Below are 25188 nucleotides of genomic sequence, written 5' to 3' on the forward strand. Positions count from 1 at the left end.
ATGGGTTGAAGCCACAGCCACTTCTCATGTCTTGCCTGCTGCTCCCCTCAGCAGTGTACTTCATCAGTCTACCTGTTAGGCTCCCCACTCTGCTTCTGGTGAGTCCTCTCACAGCCCCTGTGCCTCTGGCTTATCCCCTAGTTCTGTATGCATAAATAAATCTTTAAGTACATATATTCATCATATCATCCTTCATTTTGTACAATGTATGATTTCCCTGTAAAATTCCCACCACCAATTCACCCGTGCACCATCACCATAGCCCCTTGTGCTCTTCCCACTCCTGTCCTGGTCCTTCCCCTTCCTCCTCCCCTAAAGAATGTCTCTGATCTATAGTTGCCTGATGATTTTGATTTTTACTTTATACTTTTTCTGATTCCATTTTTGTTTTCCCTACACTCTTCCTGTGAGACCATTCTATATTTTTCTTTCTCTTTATAGCTTATTTCATAGAGCATAGTGGTATATTTGCACAGTGGAATATTACTCAGCCCATTCAATTTTTTTTCAAGAGCCAACTCTTGGTTTCACTGATCATTTAGACTTTTTGTTTTCTATTTCGTTTGTATCTGCTCAACTGTTTATTCTTTCTTTCCTTCTAGCTTTTGGATGCTTTGTCCTTTTGTTCCTTTCAGCTGCAGCGCTAGATTGACATTTTTCTTGTTCTTTTTATTAATGTGTTGCTAGTAACTTTCACACATAGTATTGCTTTTAAACATCCCCATAGGACTAGTCTGGTAGCTGGTCTCTCCATTTTCATTAGTCTCTAGATACTTTTTGATCTCTTCCTTGGTTTCTTCATTGATCCTGGAGTTGTTCAGAAACATTTTTTGTAGATGCCATGTTTTGGTTTATTCCTGGAATCTTTTTGTGATTTATTTTATAGCTTTATAGCATTGTGGTCTGCAAAGATGCTTGATATAATTATTTTCTGAGACATGTTTATGTACTAGCATATTATCCTTAAGAATGTTCCATGTGCACTAGAGAAGTGTATTCATTTATTCTAAGATAGAAAGCTCTGTAAGTGTACAATAAAGCCATTTGTTCTAATACAATTTAAGGCCTTTATTTTTGTTAATTTACTGTATGGGTGATTTACCCCTTCATGTCAATATTGAGGTCTCCAACAATTATTGTATTTTTGTTGTTGTTTTAGATCTTTTTATGGTGCTTTATGTATGTAGACACTCTTATTAGGTACATGAATATTATTAACAATTATATCTTCTTGGTGACTGTTCCCTTGATCAGTATGTGGTATCTATCTTTATCCCTGACTTCCTTTTTTTAGTTGAAAATCTAGTTTGTCTGATACAAGAACAGCAGTTTCCTTTTCTCTTTGAATTATTTACATGCAAGGCCTTAATCTAATCCTTTAGTTTTTGTCTTTTTTTTTTTTTAAGATTTATTTATGCACACAAGAACTAGGTTACAGACCAGTGGTATGGCGGGTGAGAGGATCTACCACAAACAGAGGAGGGGGCAGAACAGGCAGGCTAGGAGATGTCTGCCACACCATGTGAGTCACCTACCTGGCCAGGGATAAAATAAACGTGCTGCAGTAGCTGCAGACAGCTTCACAGTGCTATGCTTTAACCCACTGTGCCACCAGGCAGGGCCCTTTTAGTTTTAAGTGGATCTTTTATAAACAAAGAATGACTGAAACTCTTCTACCAAATTGTTAATCTATGTCTTTTTATTAGTGAATTCAGACCATTTACATTGAAGGTGATTACTGATATGAACTGTTAAAGTAAGTCATTTTGGTTGATTTTTATGTCTTTTTTCCCCCATATTTCTCTCTGTTCTTTCTGGATGGCTTTCCTTAGTACTTATTTCTTCATCTGTGAGTGTCTATTCTGGATTTTTGGCTAGTGGTTACTGCGGTGGTCTTACTTAAATTCCTGTATCTTAAGTCTTTCATGAGCTAGTGTCTGCTCTCTATACAGGTTCTGTCCACTTCTTCCTACTTAGTTTGTTGCTGGCTCATAAAATTTAGCTCATGCTTCATATTTTGTATTGACATTATTTTGGTCAAGAATTTTTCTTCTCTTCTTGCAGAACTCTTTTTAATGTTTCTTGAAGGGCAGGTCTGATGGTGGTGAACTCTGTTACTCTCTTTTTGTCTAAGAAACCCTTTATTTCATTCTTCAAGGATAAATTTGCAAGACAGAATATTCTTGACTGTCAGTTCTTCATCTTTTAGAATTGGGAACTCATCTTTCCACTATCCTCTTGCCTGGAATATTTGGGCTGAAGTCTGGGGAGATCCTAATTTGGCTTTGTTAACTTTCTATGTCTTGCTTCCTGCTAATTTTTTATGTTTTTTAAACTTCGATTTTTCTTTATCTTTTATCTTTGATGCTTTTACAGTGATGTCTAGTTGTTAGTGGTCTTGCATTTAAAAACTGGTGTTCTCTCTGCTTCCAGGACAATCTTATTTAATTCATTCTTTAGGCTTGGGAAATTCTCAAGTTATTTATTTGAATAGGGTTTCTGTTACTATTTCCTCTCTTCTGAGATATTATCCTTAAATTTCTTCTAATTAAATCTGTTATTTCTCATAGTTTTCTTTTTTTTCCTGTGTTGTTTGTGAGTGATTTGCCCATTTGAGTCTTCTATATCTTTCTTCTGCCAATTTCATCCTATTTAAAGCACTTTCTAAATTTATCTGTATTTCATTCCATCTCTTTTTGTGGTCCTTGTATATATTCAATCTCTGATGTGTAACTCTGTACCTGGATCTCCTAAGATCTTACATCTGCCTATCTGCCTTTGACTGGTAGACTCCAGTAGCTCATTTAATATGTAATATTGTTTTGAATTCTTTGATAGGGCCTCTATTTCTGTCACCTTTCTATTTGTTTCAGGAATTCTGCTGTTCTTTTTGCTTTTTCATTGTGCTCAGATGTTCCTCACTTTCTGGATGTGTGTGTTGACTAATTTGCTGTTTAGGGTGAAAGGCATTGGGGTTTTGGTTTTCTAGCATGAGTCTGGACTTTTACACTCAATCTCTTTGAGGACTGAAGTTAGGAGCCTCTACCTCGTCTTCCTTGATTCCACAGTAAGCTGTGTTCTGTGCTTATGTTATCTTTAACCCCGCCCACCTTCCTCTCTGCATGGATTTTATCAGTGAAGCTTGAGTCAACTGGTAGGTGGAGCTAGGTCTAGACTGCCATGCTCATACTCCAGAACTGTTATGTTTGGCAGGGAGGCAGGCATCACCATGCCTGAGTCTGCTGGGTGGGGGTGGGCCATCCTCATCCTGCCCCTACCTCTGCTACTGCTGTGGAGCCACTATTCTTTCAATGATGGGTTTTCTTTCACCTATCTCATCAGTTAAACTGATCTTGTGTTTTCAATTTCAAGTGAATTCTTCTAGATATTCTAGGTAGCTTTTTACCTAGCTTTTTACCACCACCACCACCCCACCCAGTTCTCCACATCCTATCTGCTTAAAATAGTTAGTGAACCATTATGAGTGGGAGTAGCTGCACAAAGATTTTGGAGTCTTAGAGCACCTAAAAATGAACAAAGGATTAAGAAGATATGGGAACAGAGGCAGGACACTGAACAATGCCCATGATGAGGGAAGGTCTGGAGTAGGCAGCCGGTGCTCTCCAGAGAAGCCTCTGAACAGAAATAGCTTCAGAGTGGAAGAGAGCAGTTAGGAAAATACAGTGTTATCTTTGGTACTTCTGTGCTGTGGTGAGTTTCTATTTGTGAAATTCAAAAAGAGTGTTCCTGACCTCAATACACAAGCTGTCATATCTCGTGACAATGAAAGTCCCTGTAGGCTTATGAGCACAAGGAAGTGTGCTCAACCTACCCAGCCCAACCTACCCAGGGATCACCACCCTCCACTGAAGGTGTACTTAAAATTTGACACAAAACTTGATATTCAAGTTCCAATCCAATATGTTTACTGGTTTATTTTGTTCACATTAGTTAAACCTTAACTTGAATATAATTTTTGTCTGTTTTTTATACACAAGAAAATACTTCATATACCTATGAAATAAGACGGAATGTGTCCAGTGCAAACAAATTATTTACACCCATGCAAACAGTGTCTACTGGATGATTGTCTTCAGTCTCACATGTCACATGTGGGTCACACTTGTTTTGTAAAAATAATTCCACTGGCTGAAATGTCAGGCTACCAGTAGTTTACCCCTTGGCCCAAGCATAGCCAGCCAGGGAAGGGGAATGTGCTCGGGATCCATGATTGCAGAGTGTCTGGGGTGGGACTCATGAAGTTGGGGCTCTGCCTCTATCCTCAGTAGGGGATGTCATTCTGATAGTACTGGATCATGTCGTAGGTCCGGCTCCTGGAAGGTCAAGAAAGCAGGGAGAATATAAGCACCCTATGGTCCAGGGCCTCTCACCCCACCGAGGTGTACTTGGGTATCACCCCTAACTCCCTTTCCTTCTGGTATAAACACAAAACTACAGAGTCTCTGGCCACCATGTAGTCCCTCTTCCTTGGATGCCGCTTCTCCTACCCACTCCACTGGCCCTGTAGCCTCTGCACTGGAACCAAGGGCCCACCTGTAAGAGCTGCCTCTTTGGCAAGCACTACTCCAGTCCCTTGGAGTGGGGTGTGGCACCAAGGAAAGGGAGATTGTTTTCAGCACTTCGCTCTGGTCATATCTGCAGCCCCCTCCTCATCCTCAACACATGCTTGCCCAGTGCTGATTTCACCAACAACACAATCAGAAGGTTGTTTTGGTCCTTGTCCTGCCTCCAAACCCCTCACCAACTCAGGGATGCTGTGTCCCTGTCTTGAGCTACCTTTAGTATCTCTTTTCCTTTGTTAGCAAAGCCTCTGTAGTGCTCCTTTGCTCCGCCATAGCTCATTCACACTAAGTCACTGGACCTTAGTGGACCTTCCCGTAGTCAACTTCTCCATTTTCCACTCAGTCTTCAGCTATTTCTGGAGGGGTCTCCAGAGGTCTCCACCAGTCCCACATCTTTAGTGGCCCTTTTGTGGGTGGCTCCCTCACCACCTACTAGAGTCACATCCACTCAGCTGCTCAGGTTAGAAATGCCATTTCTGACTGCCACCCTTGCCCCACAAGAATGTACTGGCAAGACCTGGCCTTTACCCCAGAATCTGAACCCACCTCTTCTTACACTCCAGCAATGTCCATCACAGCAATGGCTGACTAGCCATTTCCCCACCTCTCCTGTTACTGCCCACCAACATCCTGAAGGCAGCTCAGCAAAGTAAGCTGAGGCTGAAGTTGCTCAGAGCTCACTTTCGGCTCCTTACCAGGCTCTACTGAGCCATGTGAGTGCACCAACCTTGAGGCCCTTTGCACCTGCTGCTCCCTCAGCCTCACAGGCTTGGCCCCAAGTGGGCAAGGTCTATGACCTTCAGGCCTCCACTCAGTGTCCCCTCAGCATAGCCCAGCCCCTTCTAAATTAGGGACCTATGGCTCTACCTCTCTGAACTGGAGAGCAAGGTCCTTGTCAGACCCCAGTATAGTTTCAAGCAGGTGCACAGAGAACACCAGGGGGTGGTAGATGACACAGGAGAGAAGGGTAGGGAGTATGTGTCTATGTGTGTATATATGAGAGAGACTCACCTGTTGCTAAGGAAGCAGTTCTGAATGACCTTCATGATGAAATTTGCAGCCTCTCGCTCAGTCATGTTGGGGCTGAACCTGTGCCTGGGGTAAATGGCTGGGTGAGGGCTGCAATCCCCAGAGTTGCTGCCCTCCAAGGAAGTGATCTTGTTGAGAGAATGTATCTATGATTCAGACCCTGGGAATTTTCCCTCCTGGGAACAGACTGGGAAAGCCATGTCTGGCCTATTGTGGGGATGCTATTCCCAACTGGTTCCATAGGGCCCTGACCTCAAAGCACCTCCTGAATACTAGGTGATCCTGCAGCTAAAGGAGGACTAAGCATGATGCCTAAGCTGTTATAGCCTCAGTGCTCAAGGCCCAGAGGAAGGACTGGTACTTCTTTCTCAGAAATGAAGGGGCTCCTCGTAGGAACACATCCTCTGGCTCTAAGGAGAGATAGCACTCCATCTCAGTAACAATCATAGTTACCAAAGCTCAAGAGGCTCCCGTTCTAAGGGCACAACCATTCCTTCCCAATGGCCTGTATGTCCAGGACTTACTTCAAGAGCTTGATTGTCTGTCCACGAAAGCAGGGCAGGCCCGTGTCCAACATGAGAGTGACCAGAGAGACGACTGCATCCATGTAGGGCCTACGGAAAGGCAGGGGAGGGGTGGGTGGAGGCGAGCCCGCACAGGCAGTCCTGCCGCATAGTGTGCTTACAGGTACTGGCGCCCAGCACTAGCCGCTGTATCTTTCACATCACCGGGACAGCCCCAGTGGCTGTGCACACCTCTAAACTACCTGAGGGCCCCACTATGGTCCCCCATATCTAGACTTCCAGATGTAGATTTTGTATTTGTCTAAGGAAGAATCAGATGAAGGATGAAGATGTCCTGACCTTCCTTTCCTTGTGGGGACGTGGACACCAAGAGGGCAAGATGCAGACTTACGGACTCCTGGTTTTGAGTGTAGGCGTCACCATGTGACTGTGGCTACATGACACTCAGAAACCAACCAAGGGGTGAAGGTTCTCAGGCTGTATTAAAAGGGTGCTCAGAAGAGGGAGTCTAAGTCACTGACAGGATAAGGCCAAGTCTGGGGACTGTAGATCATGACCAGACTCTGATGCCAAGAACAAGAAATAAGTTGCTGGCAAAGATGAGTAAAGAGAAGAGTTGGGATGGCAAAGCCCAGTCAGCATCTGATGTCTCCCTCACTCTCTCTGAATTTCAGCCCTCTCTCCATAAAGGGGCTGGAGAAAGCCTCACAGAACCTTTAGGAGGATGGGTTTGCTGGAGGTGTGACCCCTAGAATTGGTGCCAGGCTGCCCATTTCCTCCCCATCATCCTAAAATGCTCCCCCAAGCCCTCACCGCACTGCCAGGTAGCCGCGGACACACATCTCCATGAACCACTTGAAGGGGGTGGCCTCCATCTTGCCCCCCATGATCATCACCATTTCATCTGTCAGTTTGATGTCTGGTTCCCAGCCAAGGTTGCCACCTGGTGAGCTTTCAAACATGAAGCCAAAGTCTGCAAAAAAAAATAATTTTAACAGTATCAGATGCTGGGCAAAAGACAAGTTTTGCTCAGGTCTCAAAACCTCAAGCTCTCCACACCCTAGAAGCAGGCCATGGGTCATGTTTTCATGCAGGTATCAAAGAGGAAGGGGAGCTCAGGCTGGAGCAGTTGTGCCATGGCTGGATGAGCCTAGTCTGCCTGGCTGCTACTCTCACCTCCCAGTGCCCATCTAGTGGCCAGCAGCTTAGGCTGCAGAGCTGAACTTGAACCCTGATCCTGACCCTTCTTGGCTGGGTAACCCCAGCACACCTGCCCTTCTGTGAGATGGGCAGCTAGCCTGCCCCAGGATGTAGGGAGTGAAGAGAGGAGGGTGGTGCTGGGGCCCGGCTGACCAATGTGGATGATGTGGCCCTTCTTGTCCAGCATGATGTTGCCATTGTGCCTGTCCTTGATCTGCAGCAGGAACAGCAAAAGGCTGTAGGCAGCCATGCTCCGGATAAAGTTGTAGCGAGCCTGTGTGGAGAGTGCTCACAATGGAGACCTGCGGCCTGTAGGCAGGTATTCTCCTTGTTCTGTGCCTGGCAGCAGCCCCTTCCCCCCACCATGAATTAACTTCCTCCCAGAGTCCACCTCAAGGTTCCTCTGAACCCCAAGAAAAGTAATAGGGTGCCCTTGCTTTACACCCAAATGTATGAAGACCCAGAAAAGCAGAAAGTGGGAGAGGAAAACACAGTGTTAGCCCACAGGCAGAGTGGGAGAATAGGATCGAGAGCAGCAACCACCATGGATCTGGGGGTTTTGCCTTGATATTCACCTGCTGAAAAGCGAGAGTGGTCTCATCCCCATACTGGCGTGTGAAATAGTCATACATGCCAAAGTCCGTCTGGCGGCCCAGCTGGTCCCGGGAGGTGCAGTCAGGGATGCACTCAATCACCCCGCACTAGGGAAAAAGGCCAAGTGCCAACGATGAAACAAGACCCCTCTCAACGTGAGATGTCCAGGGACACTGCCTGTCTCTTATGGAGGCTACTTACCCCAGGGGCAGTGGCCACCACTCGGTAGGGGAAGACAAAGAGGTCTAGACCGACCAGCTGGAAGATGTTTTTGAAAAGGTCGATGATCTGCAGGGCCAGCATGTCCTGGGAGCCGAGGAGACTGGTGAGTGACTGGCAGCTTCCGGCTCTGTAGCTCATGCCCTCCCTCCCCTTCCTGACAGTAGGGAAGGAGACAGGGAGGCCGTCGAAAGTAAGAGGCTGGGGGCTTTTCCTCACTCTCCACTGGGGGGGCTAGGGATTTGGGACTACCGGGTATTGGACTGAGCATGAGGCATCATTGCCTCATGAGTAAGGGACACCCCTTACGCAGAGCAATTCCCTCTGGATGGCCAGTGGGTGCACTGGGAATGCTGGAGTGCCTGCTGGATTTAGCTGGAAGCCCTGACTTACAAAGAGGCATCTGAACCAAATAGGGAAAGGAAAGATTTATTTCTATGCATGAGATATGACTACAAAGCCTTGGCCAGCATGGCCCCAGTCTGGCCCTACTACCTGCCGGCAGTCATCTCCCACTTTGAAGATGGCTGCCTGCCAGGAGATCTTCTGGGAGTCAGTCTCCTGAGCACCACACTCATCCTCAGCATCAGAGCGACACCGCAGACCTAAGCATGGTGGGTGGAGAAAGCACCTATTAACCGAGGACAGCTGAGAGGCTCTCTGAGAGTCCTGGGGTTCAGCCCTGCTCATAACACTGGAGGGGACCACAGGAATCTTTTGTGCAAAGTTCTGAGGAAGCTGAGGGTCCAGTAAATGTCTGCAGTCAGAGGGTGGAGTCATAGGGACAATGGTACTCTTCTTAAGACCTCTTGGGCTGATATGGAACTGAAGATGGAGCCCCCTTTTTATTGGAAGTGAGGATCTGGCATGCCTAAGGTCAATTAGGCCCATGGTGCACTTCAGATGGAGGGGCAAGGGAGTGTGTCTGTGTGTACCCTGGCATGCCTGAGAGGACTAAGGAAGTCTTTGTGTAGCTAAGGCCAATGAAAGTCATGTCCCTGTATTAGCTGGGGGCCCCACCCCATGTTGTCCACCTGAAACTATGACCTTATTGTGGTCTTTGCATATGTCATAAAGAAGCTACACTGCTGCCCTTATTGAAGGAGGGAAACCTAGATAGGACACTAGAACACCCAAGAGGACAAAGGCAGGGGTTGCAGTGATGCAGCTATAAGCCAACAAACATTGAGGACTGCCAACAGTTGCCAGAAGCTAGAAATGGAAAGTAAGGACTCTTCCCTAGACTCTTCGGAGGGAGTGTGACCCTGCCAATGCCTTTATGTTCCACTTCTATACTCCAGAACTGTGAGAAAACACATGTCTGTTGTTGAAGCCACCCCATATGTGGTCATTTGCATGGCAGACTGAGAATACTAGCACACCCACAAAGGTCCCAGGCCACCCCCCAAAAGAGGGGCTAGACTGAGAGGGTTTGGACAGACACCATCTATTATGGGCAAGTAACAAGCTGAATGTGCCAAAAGAACTTTTGCACTAGCAAAGGAGATTTAGATCCCACACTAAATGAGAAATTCTTCACTGACCTTCTTTTTCAAGTTCACTAACTCCACATCGTCTCACTTTAAACTTGGCCAGATATGGAGCTTTGGCAGCACTGGAAAAAAACAACAGCAAACAATGAAAAGAACAGGGCACAAGTGACATAGGAGGCACGAACCATACCAAAGAAAGAAGTGGTGGTTTCTCACCTCTGCATGGGTGTCCCAGACTTGTAGTCAATGTCTAGCACGATGGCCTCGGGGTTGCTGGGCAGGTAGCAGCCTATGCAGGAGACAGGGTAAGTCACAAGGAACCCAAGTGTGATGATAGTCAGGTCACAACCTGCCCTCAACACAACTTCCCTGCAAGATCCAGTTGTGGTCATGACCATACTCCTGCCTCTGATGACAGGGTGGCTCTCAGGGGCCTCTAGGTACTCATTCCAGGCCCTAGGGACTTCCTATTCCTGGTTGTTAAGGGTCCACCCCCCCAAGTTCTGTGACCTTTCCCAGGTCCTTCCTGGCATTTAACAAAAGAGCCACCACCTCCTAGAAGTCCACCTCCTCGCAGACATACTGGGCCCTCAGTGTGCTGCTTCTGGGTACGTGGTAAGTGTGGAGCTGCTGCTCTCACAGGACACATGCAGAAGCTTTCTGCCCTGCTCCCGTTCCCTGGAATACCCTCTGTGCTTGAAAGCATCCCACTAACCATAGCTCCCTCTTAGCTTTGATGTCAGGCAAGAGGACAAGGGAAAGCACACTCCTGGTTAAGGAATTAGAAGCTCTCCTAGAGCTCCCAGGGTGGGAGCACTCTCCTGGAACTCTGAAACAGGCAGGACTGGCCTACCTGCGGAGCAAAGTAGGAGACCTTGCTAAGGGGTGCAAACTAGGGGCTTTCCCACAAGGGGAAGAAAGGCCAAGAGGACCAGTGTTCTCTGCCCTCCTTCTCACCCTCTTCCTCAGTCTCAGTCTCAGTTCCAATCTCAGTCTCAGTCTCAGTCTCTCTCTCTTTCTCTTTGCCCTAGATCCTGGCTGGCTCCACTGTCATTATGGGTGGGTTTGGGGCCTTCCAGATCAGGCAGAATCTTCAATTTGCCTCACCATGAGCTCCAAACCCAGGTCCACTTTTAGTGTGCACAATAGGCCACAGCTGGGGACTTCCAGGGAGGCCCATTCCATGCCCACTGTCTGTACGGCCTAAGCATCTCTTGTTACACTAAAGTTTTGGAAACTTCTTAGAATAACAGCCACTGAGGACAGTAAATTGACCTTTCAAAAAACAGAAGGCAGCAAGATAGAATGACAGTGCTTATCGGGGAGCTGTCAAAAGCAGTTCCCAGAAAAGGGTACCAAATACCCCAAGACCCAGAACCATGTGGGGGCTGCCCTACACTACCCAGAGAGCATGACTGCCCCCACTCCCTGCCTTGCCAGGAAGAGGCCCATCCCATTTGTCTCCTGAGCCCAATGCTCACCAGGCTGTACTTTCACTTCAGACAGAGCAGACAGGCAAGCCTTCTTCCTCTCGTCACCTTTAGGGTAGGGCCTGAGGAACAAGACAGAAATGCTTTACTTTAGCTCCTACAGGAAGGGGCTTCTGTGACATCCGAGGGAGAATCCAGGGTCCCCTCCTATCAGCTGGCTCTGTTTCTCCCTTCCTAGCTCTAGCTGTTCCTGAAGCCCTCCCAAGACTAATTCCACTAGGAGATCATTTAATGATTCCTATCTTATATTCCTTACCAAAAAACCCAGCTAGTTCCTAAGGAACCAAGATGGAGAATTTTTCCTAGCTGCCTCTGCCACTTTCCTATGTGGGGCATGTGCACAAAACTGTGGGGGTATACAATTCTATGCTTACATACTGGCTCTATTTTTTTCTTGCAGTGTGCCTGGTCCGGCCTTTAGACCTCTTGTCCCTGAGGATGAGACTAAGAAATAGAATCACGCACTTGTCACATGATGGGTGCCCAGGAAATGCCACTTCCCTATACCTTTATCTTTGTGGGCTGGAAATTGTCACTTCACTGTTCTATTTAGTATCTGACACAGGAGATTTAGGCTGGGTCATATGTGACCAAGATAAGAGAAACCTGAATATTGGGGAGGCTCAGGGATAAGGTACCTGATAGGGAAAGGTACCCAATGTTCTCCAGCCCCATCCCAAATGGACAGTGCCGCAGATGTCTCAGGATGGCATCAGCACCATGTGAACAGGGCCAAGGAGGTGAACCAGGAAAATGATGGAAAAAGAAATGAGTGACAGTGATAGGAGCCCTCAGAACTGGGAGGGGACAGAGCAGCCTCCAAGTGCTGGGCAATACCCAGAATGAAATGAAGATACGCTTTATGAAATTGCCATGACTGCATTTCACTACACTTTCAAGAGATTTGAATGGCCAGAACAGAGATTCCCAGCTTGACTTTCATTACAATCAGTGGGGGTAGGGCCTGACATTGGTCTATTTAAGGTTACCAGGTGATTTCAATGGGCTGAAAGGAGTGGAATGAGAGGTAACTTACTTGATTATGGCTGACACGTTGGTAATTTTGTTAAAGAAATCGAACTCCCGCTGGTAGAAGTCCTTAGCTGGGCCTGACAAAGAGCCTGTGATCTCTTCCACTAGCTGCTCTAGAAGGTCTCCAATGTCCGCTGGTGAGGAAACAGAGGAAGAACCCTGCAGCTGTGCATAGAAACCCTACACATGTGCTGGACATGCAGTTCCCTAGCACCTAGACCATCGGTCCTCACAGTGTAGTCTACAGGAACCTGGGGGTCCCAAGGACTGTCAGTGGACCACATGGTCAAAACTACACCAAGGGATAGGTTGCCCTCTCACAAGTATATTCACTGGGTACCTGAAGAAACTGTGAGAGATGGGGGTAGGGGAGAGATCTGAAGGAAGATGAAAAATACTCACGGTCTTTCTGATGCCCCTCTTCATCCAGATAGATGTTCGTTTTCATATTCCAGATAAACTGGTGTGCCAGAAGCTGGGATTTGGATGCTGCCCACAGAATATACTCCCGCACGTAGCCCATCTATAAGTGAGTAAGGTCACTGTCAGCCCAGGTAGGGCTCGATCCCACCTGTAACTCAGGGTAGAAGCTAACTCCCAGCCTGGAGTAGGCGAGTAGTAAGTTTGTGGCTTTGTCAGCTCTGTCCTGAATCCACGGTGAGTTCAGTGCAGAATCTCAGTGCAGAATCTAAGTCTAGCCCCAGTGTTCTGACTTCAGTGAACTGGACCCTAGGAGGGAGATTCTGCAATGTTGGCAAGAGTCAGCGTTTGTCTCTGTTACTTTTCCTGGACACTAAGAACCAGGACTCTCTAGCCAATGTGCTGCTGTCAAGTATGAGAAAAGAGTAGACAATGTACTAACACTCATCTGTGAGCTGTTTGTTTAGACCATCATTCCAAAATGAGGTGTGGGGCATTCCAGAAAACTCTCATGTTTAGACACTTAGTGGGCTGACACACCATGGCCACCATCCTAGGGACTTCTCCTCCTCAGCCATTTCCTATCACTTATAACTCCAGTTTTCACTTCATGACTTAAGTTAAAAAGAAAGATGTTTGGTTCTGGGAGATTCCTGGAAGAGAGAACTTTTGCCCACTGTGTTAGTTTGTGGTCCTCCATCAGGTAATGTATTCCTTGGACGGATGGCCTCAACTTGGGTGGGAGGGGAAATACTACTGGAAACACTTAAGATACATGCTGGGTTCTTTCAAATAGCTGTGTAGAAATTTAAAATGTTATGACTACTTATCTGTAGCACATATAATAATTAATACTATTAACAATTTTAGACTTCTATTTCCAAACAGATCAAACTTTAAATTATTTATGATTATGGGTTTCCTAATTTTAACCCAGCAAATGCCTCTAAACATAAACTATTAAGCATCCAACTTGTAATGTGCTTAAATATGTTTGCTTTATAATTATAGGGACAGTGACCTAATTCTGAAGGCAGAAATTCTACATTAATCCTGTATGTTCCCTTTCCTGCCACTTTTATTAGTCCTGGTTTATTCTTTTAAAAAATATATATGGGCCCTCCCTGATGGCGCAGCAGGTTAAAGCACAGCACTAAAAAGCTAAAGCCACTTCAACATGAGTTCAGTCCCTACTCCGGAGGTGACCACATGGCGTGGCAGACCTCTCCTGACCCGCCCGCTGCTCCCCTCAGCAGTGTACTTTGTCAATCTGCCTGTTCTGCTCCCCACTCTGTCTCTGGTGAAGCCTCTCACCACCCCTGCACTTCTGGCCTGTACCCCAGTTCTGTATACATAAATATTTTTAAAAATAAAAAATATATATTTTTTTAATCAGGGTAATGTTGGTTTACATTGTTTGTATTTTGGAAGCATAGAATCCCTCCCATCAGGGGTTGCTAGCACAGCGCACCCACCACCAAAGCACCCAAAGTCTACCACCATAGTCCATTGTTATCTCTCCTCCCATTTTCTTTTTTTTTAAAAAAAAAGTGAGGGCAAACATATATATTTGTATCACTTCAAGCTTAGACTTTTTAAAAGTCCCTACTAATGGAAAGCAAGACAGAAACCAATGAAGCTAATGGAGTCCTGAGTTGGTATCACCACACAGAGAATGATTTCAAGTGATTTAACAGAATTATCTTACTATGTGTCCCTAGCAAAAAAATATACCAAGGGGGAAAAGGGCAAAAAAAATCAGTATCAGTTTTCAGTAATTACACTATGAGTAATACTGGCATTGGCATTTTTAGCTACTATATATTTTACACTTATAGTTAGATAAAGCACAAATGAGTAATGTTACTGGGAACCAATATTTTTAGTGTGAAGATACATATATAAAACTAAATAAAGAAACTCTATTTTCCTACACTGAATTGGAGATATCATTAGAACCTCATGAAGTATTTTTTTCTTTAAAAAGAAAATTTTAAGCTCTACCTACCATAAAAAGACTAGAAACAGTAACCCACTTAAAGGCAGTGAGCACTCTTAGCACTCACATTAAGGTGTCTCGATACCATTTCTCACTAAAAATTAAACAAACTTCCTGGAAAACTGGTGATTTCAGGTCTGAGGCAGAAAGAGAACAAGAGCTAGACTATCTTGTTCTTCTGGAAGACAAGGAGCCTATCAAAGACTGAAGATTAGAGAACAGACAATCAGGGAATTCCTAGTAGAAAGACAGACACTGTTGCACTTTGGTACACTAAAACATGTCACAACCTATGTATTTATTCTACTTGGGGGAAAAATGAAAAATTCATACGTCAGCTTGGATAATGTTAAGGAATTAACTCATTTTAAAGAGCAGGTACAAAAATAAGGAATTTTTTAAAGAGCAGCTTATGAAAAAATAGCCAAAACCAAAATAAACCACAGCTTACATGATCTCCACACAATAGCCTCTGCAGCCCACCCAGGCCTGCCCATGCGAAGTGCACAGCACTGAGCACATGCCGGGAAGCACAGCTACCTGGTGGCCACCACTGACTATTGCATGGAGGTCCCTGGTGCCTGCTCCAGCTCCCTTCCTTCTGTAGCTAGGCCTAAAGAGTAAAGGAACAATGACTCCATCCCCCCCAACCCCTAAGCACAGCTCCCAGAACAAAGGGAAGGCAGCAGGTGTTGGCACAGCCTTACCTTGTCATACCTGAGGGCCTGCACAATCTGGGGGATGTAGAACAGGATGGCATCCTGCAAAGGAGAAATGACTATGACCTCTGGGAAAGATGAGAACAACTCATCACGGACATACGCCCCAAGGCACACCTGAACCTGGGAATGGTCCTGCTGTCACTCAGTCTATAGGATAAGGTCCTCTTAGGCACCATAAAAGGACTGAGAACCACGGAAAGCCCAAAGGACAGGAAGGAAAGTGTCAACGACTGGAAACACGTGGGAAGTGAGAAGAAGCAAAAGAACAAGACCCTCTTGCCTACATGGAGTGGGGAAGGAGCACTGTTGGGACCCTGTTCCGAGGGGCCCAAGAGCTGAGGTTACAGCAGATCCATGGCTGGGACTGCAGTGGGTCAGACTGTAGGGCATCTTATACAACCTCTTATTACAGTGGCTTTAGCTTCCTAATGGCCTGAGGCGGACAACATGCCCACAGGGCTATCATTGGAACCAAACTCAAACTAACTTCCTCTTTAAACTCAAACAACTAATGAAAGTTCAAAACAAATGTAATTAATAGTAAATACATCTCAATTAGAACTAAGTCTTCCATTACTTGAAATGGAAATGGGAAATAATAGCTTGTTCTAATTAGAGCACATCTGGATTTGTGCTAAGACCCTACCTTTTGTCTCTCTACCTCAACACTTCTGGAATCCCACTGAGGCCAACCGAGGCAGGGCTTAGGCTCACCGGAGGGAAGGACCTCAGTACTTTCACCCCGTACTGCGCAGTGAGTGGATGTGGTGGGTACATGCTGGAGAAGTAGGAGAGGCCTGTGGGTGGATCTGCAGGTGCCCAGCATAACACATGGCTGAGCTCTGGTGCGTCGGCATCGATGGTGTGCCAGGTGACCAGGAACTGGGAAGAAAGCAGTGAAAGCATCTGACTCAGGCAGGTCCTGTGGCTCCTCCAGAAATACCCAGCCCCATTTCACATCACAAGGATGGTTCCCCCCAAGGTGATATTTACAAAGCATTATAACAAACAGGAAAAAACTCCTGAAGTATTCCACAAAACATCATTTCAATTAGGATTAAGTATATTCAATTTTCTTCTATTACAATTGTAATAAATGCTTGGTAAAAGTAGAATTCAGGAAATTAGAAAGAAATCATTATGCCACAAAGGTTACAGAGGTTAGAGTTTCTGTCATTCCTTGTTCCCATGCATTACTGGAGGTAGGTCTGTTCCTGTCCAGTTTGAACTCGGGCCCACTCCATTCAACCTACCTTGATAGCCTCAGGAACATCGCTAACAGCTCCTGGGTCCAACCGAACTAGACGAGTCACCTCATTGCCAATGGCTTCTGTGTTCTTAAACCTATGATGGACAGAGGGTGTGGGATGGTGACTTCAAAAGGCCTCCCATATCCATGGGAAAAGGGGAATACAGAGGGAACCCTGAAGGAAAGGAGTAGAGATCAATGCCAAGTGAGATCTGAATGTTCTATGCTACTGACATACTGTTAGCTGCAAAGATGAGTGTTTACAACAAAAAGTATTATGATCAGATATGATAAAATGCTGTAACTGTCTCAAAGAGGAGTCCTACACTCACATTCAAGGGACCCTTCCCATTACAGTCCTTGCCTTCAGAATATCCCCTTCTCCTGGCCCCAAAGTGGGCCAGAAGGCACCTTAGCTGGTGGGAGGTCAGGTGCGGGTATTCAGGTTTTATTGCTCAGGCTACGGCAAAGCAGACTGTTAAATACTGCTTTTAAAAACAATGCAGGAGAATTAAGTTCTGGTCCTGAGTCCCAGGACTGAGTTAAGGCCAGAAAGACAAAGCAGTAAGTAGGCAAGAGAAGAAATGTTTTTCTTGGATGAATTCATGTAGGTCAAATGTAATCACTTTGGTGGACTTTAACACAAGGGGGCCTCTGTGTTAACAGAGGGGGCCACTCTCAGATACCACTGATCAAAGAGTCCTATCACTGTGAGAGCTACCAGAGGAGAGTTCACAGGACACTCTTAATATCTGTTGCCTCCTCTCCATACCAGTGAAAGATGAATTATGGCACAAACCAGACATTCCCCAGGTCCACCTCCCTGGAGTGACAGCCTCCATGTTCTTCCTTTCCTCCTAATTATATCAGGCCCTGAATGTGCCCCACTGTCACCTCCTTGGGCCCTGGGGTGGCCAGAAGTCTATGCTGTGTGTGTATTGCAGAGGATTAGGTGAGTGTCTGGGGCAAAGGATGGACCCCTAAAATTGCCTCCACCATCCTTGCAAGTGACCACACCACACCCCCTCCATTCAGGTGCCTTGGCAAGGCCCTCATCAGGCAGGTGTGACCAAAATCCCACCTGGCTGGCAGTTGCACAGCCAGGTATGGAGAGATGCTCCAGGCAAGGTTCACATTGTCCTTCCATTGCTTCTCACTCAGGCTGATGTATTTAGACCTCCAGTTGGCCACACTATTCTCTCCAGCCTGGTCCAGCTCCAGTTCCGGGGCTGAAAGTGGGTTGTACCATGTGATGAGACGCTCAATCTCAGTGGCCTGGCAAAATGAGACAGATACTGATGTATTTTCTGTGTGTGCCCCTATGCCAACCTGTTCCCCTCCCCACAGGCTGTGGACATGAGGTGGATGGTGTACCCAAGGACTTACCAGTAGGGACAGCAGCAGCGTCCGACGCTTCATGTAGTACTTGTGCAGTTGGGAGCCACGGTTGGTTTTCTTAGACATCCCTGGAAAGTAAATAGATGGCACAAGTGTGTTCTTCGGAGGTCTACCCTTTCTAGAACCCTGAAGAAGTTGTTTTTCAGTGATCTGCTTGCCAAGATGGCAACTCAGACCTGAGGGACTGATCAGCAAACCTCCAGCCAACCTGACTTCTTGGAGATGGTCGACATGCCACTGGACAGGGGGTAGGTGTTGATCCAGCCTTGTGTGGCTTGTTGGCGAGAGCCAACTGTTATATCCAGATTGCTCCGGGTATCTTGATTATCTGTGGGTAAACACATTATTGCTTCTAGTATGCAGCACCTGGATTTTCACCAGAAGTAAGGCAATCAGTGGAGAAGTAGGCACTTTCTAGAGTTCAAGAACAGATGGAGGAGGACTTTTCATAGAGCCTGAATGTAGGAGCAGGGAAAGAGAGAGAGAAGACTGATGGTCGCTTTGCAGAACAAACTCTGGGCAATTCTTTAATTAACCATTCTAGGTGGAAAGTTTTGTAAATTTTTTTTTTTTGCTCCTAACTTTAGAATTGAATAAAACAAGCAGGAGTAGTCAATCATCTTACTATGGGGCCAATAGTAATCTTGTCTCTAGAACGATACTATCCTTTAACACAGTGATGGCTGAGGACCTGGTGACAGATAAGGACCTGGTGACAGATAAGGGAAGGGGTTGCCCTGTTCTAAGTGCAGTCAGGAAGTCAAGAGGGAATCATTGTGCTAGCCAGCTTTTCCATTTTCTTTCCTTTTCCTGTTAGTGAGAACGTCAGTTATGGATCTGCTGAGCTCTGATTTGTGGTTTATAATTACTATGTGATTAGACAAGAACATCATTTTCTCTTCTGGAGATGAGCCACTTGTCTATACTTAAGGGCCTTTTCCTTACTTGTCCTCTTCCCTACCCACCCTTCAAGCTGAAGTCACCTCTTCCAGAAAAAACATCCCTGGTTGTCCAACTCCAGTGTGCCAAGTGTCTGACCTTGAACCATGCTCCCAAGTCACCTCATGCTGAGATTATATGTCCATCTGATTGTCTCCTACCAGATGACAATGTTTTATTCACTTAGCCACACTAGTCTTAGTGTAGTTCGAGCACAGTATCAGACATATAGTAGGTGTTTGTGAGCTGAGCTGTGCTGGGAGAAATTATACTTAATGGTGCCTGATTCATGCTTCTTAGCATGGGTCAGAGGTGTGGCAACCAGGTTTTAGGCCTCCAGAGACCATGCAGCATGGCTGAGGTCAGGGCTCTTCTGACCCAATTCCTAACAGGGTTGCCCCCATACATATCTGTCTTCTCCACCCCACTGCCTCTGCCTTACCACCTGTGAACAGTTGCACTTTAAGGACAACTCTTACCTGGGGGTACAAGCTGGCTGGCAGTGAGGTACTTCTTATCCGAGAACATAGCAGTCCAAAATTTAATCATTATGCTTATATCTTCACGCAGCCTTTTTTCTCCTTGAGTAGGGAACTTTGGAGGACAACTTCAAACAAACACAAGAAGATAAGAGTTGAACAGAATAGCTGGAATTAGGACTAGAAGTAAGCCATATATAGAGTACTGAGAGGTGACTGGAAATAGTCTGACAATGGCAAGAGATTAGCCCAGAGGTGGTCATCAACAATCTCACTAATGATATGAGAATATGATTTTCAGAAACCTCTTGTGACTGCCTTCACACAATAGCCATTCACATGAATATGAAAGTTAAAGGAGATGCACTGAATTTCTTTTTTTTTAAGTGATTTTATTAGGGCCTTTCCTGGTAGCACAGTGGGTTAAAGCACAGCACTAAGAAGCTAAAGCCACTTCCACATGAGTTCGATCCCCGCCCCAGGGGTGACCCACATGGCACAGCAGACACCACTGCTCCCCTCAGCAGTGTACTTCGTTGATCTGCTGGTTCTGCCCCCCATTCTGTCTCTGGTGGAGCCTCTCGCCGCCCCTGCACATATGGCCTGTACCCCAGTTCTTTATGCATAAATAAATCTTTTTTAAAAAATGATTTTATTTATTTATGCATACAAAACTGGATTATAGATCAGAGGTGCAGGGATGGTAAGAGGATTCACCAAAGTAGGGAACAGAACAGACAAACTGATTGAAGGGGAGCAGTGGGCAAGACAGGAGAGGTCTGCCTCACCATGTGAGTCACCTCCCTGGCCAGGGATTGAACCCTTGCTGAAGAGACTGCGGCTATCTTTAACCTGTTGCGCCACCAGAGAGGGCCTGCACTTAATTTCTTTAATCACTTTAAATGACAGAACATGTGTGCATCCTATAGGGAGACTAGCTTTAAGTACACACACAGCAATACCACACAGGGCTGAGAATACTCAAATCCAGCAGGGACAGGAATAAGCTAGGCAAAATGTTTCCTCCTGTGACTTCCCGGAGACCCTGGTGATGCTGGGCTGCCGCCAGACATGTGCACGGTACCCCTGGGAGTACCTGAAGTAGTCAAAGGCAGTGGAGTAGATCTTCTCTCGGAGCACATTGCGGATGGTTGCATTTGGAACCACGTCAGCATGCAGGAGGGACAGTCCCAGGGTCAGCAGTCTATGTGAAAGCACAGCAGAGGGCTGAGTCAGAGGCACCTTGGCCTGGACAGGGGAAGGAGCCTGGCCTTGGGTGGGATCTAAGAGGCCTAGTCTCCTGAGTAAGCCACTTGGCCCCTGAATTCAGAGCATTTCCACACCAAAGAGTAACACAGTCAGGATTGTGGCATCCATCAGATGATTACAACTGACAAATTCTCTAGCCCTGGAAGGCACAGGGATGTTCACTGATGTTTAGATCTCCTCAGGAAGACATGCATGCACTGGGGATAGTTTCTGGTGAAAAATGACTAACTGTAGGAAAAACCCCATGGAGAGAGCCTCTGTTGCCAATGATCCAGATAGCCCCTCCCTAGAGGAGAGCCCCTCACTTGAAGCGGGGCCCGATGGCCGCCACATGCCGGTTCATGCTCCCTTTGGCCCCACCGATGTTCAGGGACATGGAGCGCTGCAGCAGGCTGGAGAAGATCTCTACTTGGTCAGAGCTGCAGTACTTGGCAATCTCAAACCGCTGCACCAGGAACTAAGGGGAAAGAACATTAACTGGCACCAGGGTGGTCTACCCTCAGAGTCACCACCATGGCCAGCTAAGAAGGGGTTCCAAACCAACAAGAGGCCTGATGGGGGGAAGCAAGCAATAAAGGTCTAGGGATTTGGCTTGAGCAAGGCAATCTTAAAACCTGGAACCCCTGCTTACTGGGTGACCAGTGTCAAGGGGAGTCCCACCTCTAAAACCAGAATAGGAGAGCAGTTGGGGTGAGGTACATACATCAATCCAAATATAGTGAGGTGTCACTTCAGGGGCACAGGGCTTGGGCTGACTTGCTTCTGATGCTGCCAGGGGGTCAGCTTCCTTTATTTCCGCAGAAAACAGGCCAAACTTCTGTTCCACTGTCATCTGCCAGGCTCCTGACATCTCCCGCATAAACTACAAACACACAGAGACTGTTAATTCCTCTATGAAGCACAGAAAGGTGACTGGTCTTTTTAAAACTGTGAATAACTATATGCACACGGAATAAAATTCCAAATACCTAGGAAAGCATAAAGAAAAAGGTTAGATCACCCATGAACTCACCTTCCATCCTTTTCCCCAAGAAGCCCATTCTTAAAATACCTCCAGACAACCCTCAGTATATCCTGCTTCATGGTGCCAGTACACCTGTGATATGCCCAGTGCTATGTGGGCCCTTTACAGACACTACCTGGCAGAGCTACCTAACAATGCTAGAAGCCACTTGTGGTTCTTGAGGCAAGACTGCCTACTTGGAGCCTCCCAGATGGGGGGCTTGCCTGAGATCTCTAAGTTCATGAGCGGAGGGCAGAGACTCTCCATCTCTCACCCTACCCAGTCCTCAGGAGCAGGCACAGCTAGTGTCTTACCGGTACTTCCACTCCATTCTTGCCAGCCAGAAGCCACTCCCAGCAGGCTAGGGCAGTCTCCATGCCATGTTCATTGAACATCCGGAGGGGGCCCCAACACAGATGATGGAGGAGCTGTGGGTCACAATCTAGAGCCAAACACATACTGTTCAGAGGCTGGTGGAACAAGGTGTCCAAGAGTCACCATGTCAGTTAGCACCATGGCCTTTGATTTAATTCCACCCCTCAGAGGCACCACAGAGATCTCCACTGGAGGAGCTCTATCTTTCCTTCAGCCAGAATTCCAGCTCACTAAGGAGCTTGCAAACAAGTCCAGAGTTCCAGGTGCCTGTCTTTACCTTTGCTACTGATGAGCATCGCCGTCAGTTTGAACATGGCCTGCGTGTACTGCTGAGGATTACTAAGGTCTAAAGCTCGATTCAGTTCCTGAACCATCATTTTGTTTAGGTCAGATATCTGGCCTGTGGCATCTGAGAATCGAATCATTCCATACACCTGCAAGAAGGAGACATCAGCAGAGGTACATATAACCCAAGTACATAGGTAAGGTCCTAACAGCCACCTGACCATGATCAAGGTAGACTAACAGCTGTTTCACTGTCCCAAACTCAAGCTTATACATGTAGAGTTAACAGCTCATTTTAACAATGCTACACCTACTCACAGATATTCTCTTCTAAAGAGAAGTTAAGAATGTGTACTGGCATTGCCACCATTGTTGACTGTCCTTACGGGCCGGGACCTGGTCTTATCATCTTTCTATTCCATTACTGAACCTCAGGGTCTGCCTCATGGTAGGAACGTTAAGAACAGGGGGTGAATAAAGTTCCCTCAGAGTCAAACAATGACACAAACAAAATCAGTCTATTTTTAAAAGCACACATCATTTTTTTCCACAAAAAAAATGGTACTCTCTTGTTCATACAGGAAACCTGACTCCTTCAAAAACTAGACCTACCCCTAAAGACAGACTTCCCACCATTAGCAGGGTAGTCCAACGTGAAAGAGGTTTCCAGAGTGATCCCAGAAGCTGGGGACACAGAGTCAGCAAAAGCCGGGTAGAGTATAGTTCCGCCTGCCAACCCTCCCGAGTGATGCCAGGTGGCATCAGAACACGCAGACAAAAGGGTGGGAGAATTACCTCGCCTGCATAGCGGTTGCGCAAGTTAAGAGATGCCATGAAGTTGGAGTAATCTTTCTTCACACAGGCTGGGCGCTCAGTTAGCTGAGTTGCCTACAAACAAATATTGGTAATTATTTCAGACTATCGTAACATATTTCATAAACCTAAGTCCAATTAAAAAGTCAAGCTCAGATCCTGGGTTATTAAAAAATCTCAATTGCCATCAAATTAATAAAGTAAAATACTTTAGAACACTTTGTCTGATATGTCCCTGGAAAAAAACATTCTTTAAAATTTGACTGCAGTTTCTCTGGGAGGCAGGTTACATGATAGCTTCACTTTGCCATCGTGACTACTTTCATCCCTAGTGGTGAACAAACTGGATCACCAAAATGCTGCAAAAAGCACAGTAATCTGTGGTGTGTATGCTATGAGGTGTGTGAACATGTGCTATTTTGTAAATGTTACTAAACTGCAAAGAGTGACTGAGCTGAGTGCACGGACAGAGACAGCAAAAGCCAGCAAAAACCAGCAGGGGCTTTGAAACATTCACCAGTTGTGACAAGCTAACAGCAAAAGACAGAAGAGGCAACCCATAGACTGGGGGAATATATATTTGCAAATTACACCCCAACACCACTTCCTCAGTTTCAGCCTCCACCCATAACCCTTCATGGCCCAGGGCCTCAGTGATCCTTTCCCTGACCATTGCCTTCAGCTACAGCTCTACCTAGCATCACTGAAGACAATCGAGCATCTAATAATCACCTCACACATTCCGCTTCCTTGGCCTTCACTACAAATCAATACAACCCATTGTCTTCCAGGCATGTAGACACTACTGGGTAAAAGAAATGTCTCAAAAAAAAAATGTCAATTTTAGCTTGAGAGTTTTGGGGGATTGTGGAGACAAAACAGGTCAGGGGGGGAAGTACATAAATTTGGGGAAAAAAATAAAATGCAACCAAAAATAAATGGTATTCTCATTATTAAACTGGCTTTGTTTTTTGAAAAGATCATGTAAAACTACCTTACACTTCTCAGAGAAGGCATGGCTTCAGAAAAGGCTTGATGACATCAAGCAGGCCCCACACTGGAACCTGGCTCTGTCACTAACCATGAGACCCCAGAGACATTACTAGTCATCCCAAGCCACAATGTGCTCCGCTATAAAGTTGGGGTAACAATGGCCCTCTCATAAGCTGTATGGGGCCTCAACAATGTCCACACAACCCCAGGGCAGCAAAGGACATGAGGAGGTGCAGGCCAGCACCCTCCCTTAACTGCTCCACTGCTCCAGCTCATAAGCTGAGATGCAATGAGAAACCCCACAGAGGTTTCTCTCTTAATTTTCTAGACAGGCTAAACTGCTGGCCTAAAATCATGCTCCTAGGCTGGCCCTCCCTGGTGGTGCAGCGGGTTAAAGCACAGCACTAAGAAGCTTAAGCCACTTCCGCATGAGTTCGATTCCCGCCTGCGCCGGAGGTGACCACATGGCGTGGCAGACCTCTCCTGACCCGCCCGCTGCTCCCCTCAGCAGTGTACTTCGTCGATCTGCCTGTTCTGCTCCCCACTCTGTCTCTGGTGAAGCCTCTCGCCGCCCCTGAGCCTCTGGCCTGTACCCCAGTTCTGTATGCACAAATAAATAAATCTTTTAAAAAAAAAAAAATCATGCTCCTAGGATTGTCCCCCAGAGCCCGCCCTTCCGTCTGCTGGCTATGTGATAGGGAAATGTCACTTGGGAGGCCTGTAGACTCTTGTACTTTCCCTGGAGCAGAGCAGCATAGCTAGCACACTCAATCAGAATACATGATCAAAAGCACTCTTTCTTTCCTAGCAAAAGAAAAGGGAAAACAACTTATTTTCTGAGGAAAAAATTTAAATCTTTAAGGCAAACTAACTCTCACAGGTCAGGGGGTCACAGGCCTGAAGATTACCTGTGCCACACAACATTCTTAGTTTTTAAGGGCTACTTCCGGCCTCGCTTGTGTCTTCAAAGTGTGGAGATAAGCCAAACCAGGCAGCTGATCCCATGCCACCAACCTCTGCCATAGTAGGAAGAGCTGGGTCTTGTAAGCTGGCCTGGCTTTGCTGACCATGTTTGTATTT

At 46.3% G+C, this 25188-nt stretch overlaps 1 protein-coding gene across 1 annotated transcript in view; it reads right to left on the reverse strand.

The window, feature by feature from the left end:
• Positions 1 to 3909: 3909 nt before the first annotated feature.
• PI4KA (phosphatidylinositol 4-kinase, catalytic, alpha) overlaps positions 3910 to 25188 on the reverse strand; it is a 113525-nt gene continuing 92246 nt past the window's right edge. Inside the window, exons 30-55 of the mRNA XM_012734243.1 lie at positions 23098 to 23190; positions 22295 to 22451; positions 21957 to 22084; positions 21343 to 21501; positions 20945 to 21096; positions 20467 to 20574; positions 19371 to 19498; positions 18161 to 18280; positions 17941 to 18020; positions 17636 to 17829; positions 16559 to 16649; positions 16020 to 16187; positions 15291 to 15344; positions 12567 to 12687; positions 12169 to 12298; positions 11124 to 11194; positions 9859 to 9931; positions 9694 to 9764; positions 8645 to 8754; positions 8132 to 8236; positions 7912 to 8037; positions 7490 to 7610; positions 6950 to 7109; positions 6137 to 6226; positions 5595 to 5678; positions 3910 to 4334 (exon numbers count right to left, since the gene is read on the reverse strand). Of these exons, the coding sequence (XP_012589697.1) occupies positions 4283 to 4334; positions 5595 to 5678; positions 6137 to 6226; positions 6950 to 7109; positions 7490 to 7610; positions 7912 to 8037; positions 8132 to 8236; positions 8645 to 8754; positions 9694 to 9764; positions 9859 to 9931; positions 11124 to 11194; positions 12169 to 12298; positions 12567 to 12687; positions 15291 to 15344; positions 16020 to 16187; positions 16559 to 16649; positions 17636 to 17829; positions 17941 to 18020; positions 18161 to 18280; positions 19371 to 19498; positions 20467 to 20574; positions 20945 to 21096; positions 21343 to 21501; positions 21957 to 22084; positions 22295 to 22451; positions 23098 to 23190 (2946 nt within the window). The 3' untranslated portion in view covers positions 3910 to 4282. The remainder of the gene's footprint in view (positions 4335 to 5594; positions 5679 to 6136; positions 6227 to 6949; positions 7110 to 7489; positions 7611 to 7911; positions 8038 to 8131; positions 8237 to 8644; positions 8755 to 9693; positions 9765 to 9858; positions 9932 to 11123; positions 11195 to 12168; positions 12299 to 12566; positions 12688 to 15290; positions 15345 to 16019; positions 16188 to 16558; positions 16650 to 17635; positions 17830 to 17940; positions 18021 to 18160; positions 18281 to 19370; positions 19499 to 20466; positions 20575 to 20944; positions 21097 to 21342; positions 21502 to 21956; positions 22085 to 22294; positions 22452 to 23097; positions 23191 to 25188) is intronic.

Source organism: Condylura cristata, unplaced genomic scaffold (genome assembly GCF_000260355.1).
Source record: "Condylura cristata isolate star-nosed mole 26May11 unplaced genomic scaffold, ConCri1.0 scaffold00051, whole genome shotgun sequence".
NCBI classification, from domain to species: Eukaryota; Metazoa; Chordata; class Mammalia; order Eulipotyphla; family Talpidae; genus Condylura; species Condylura cristata.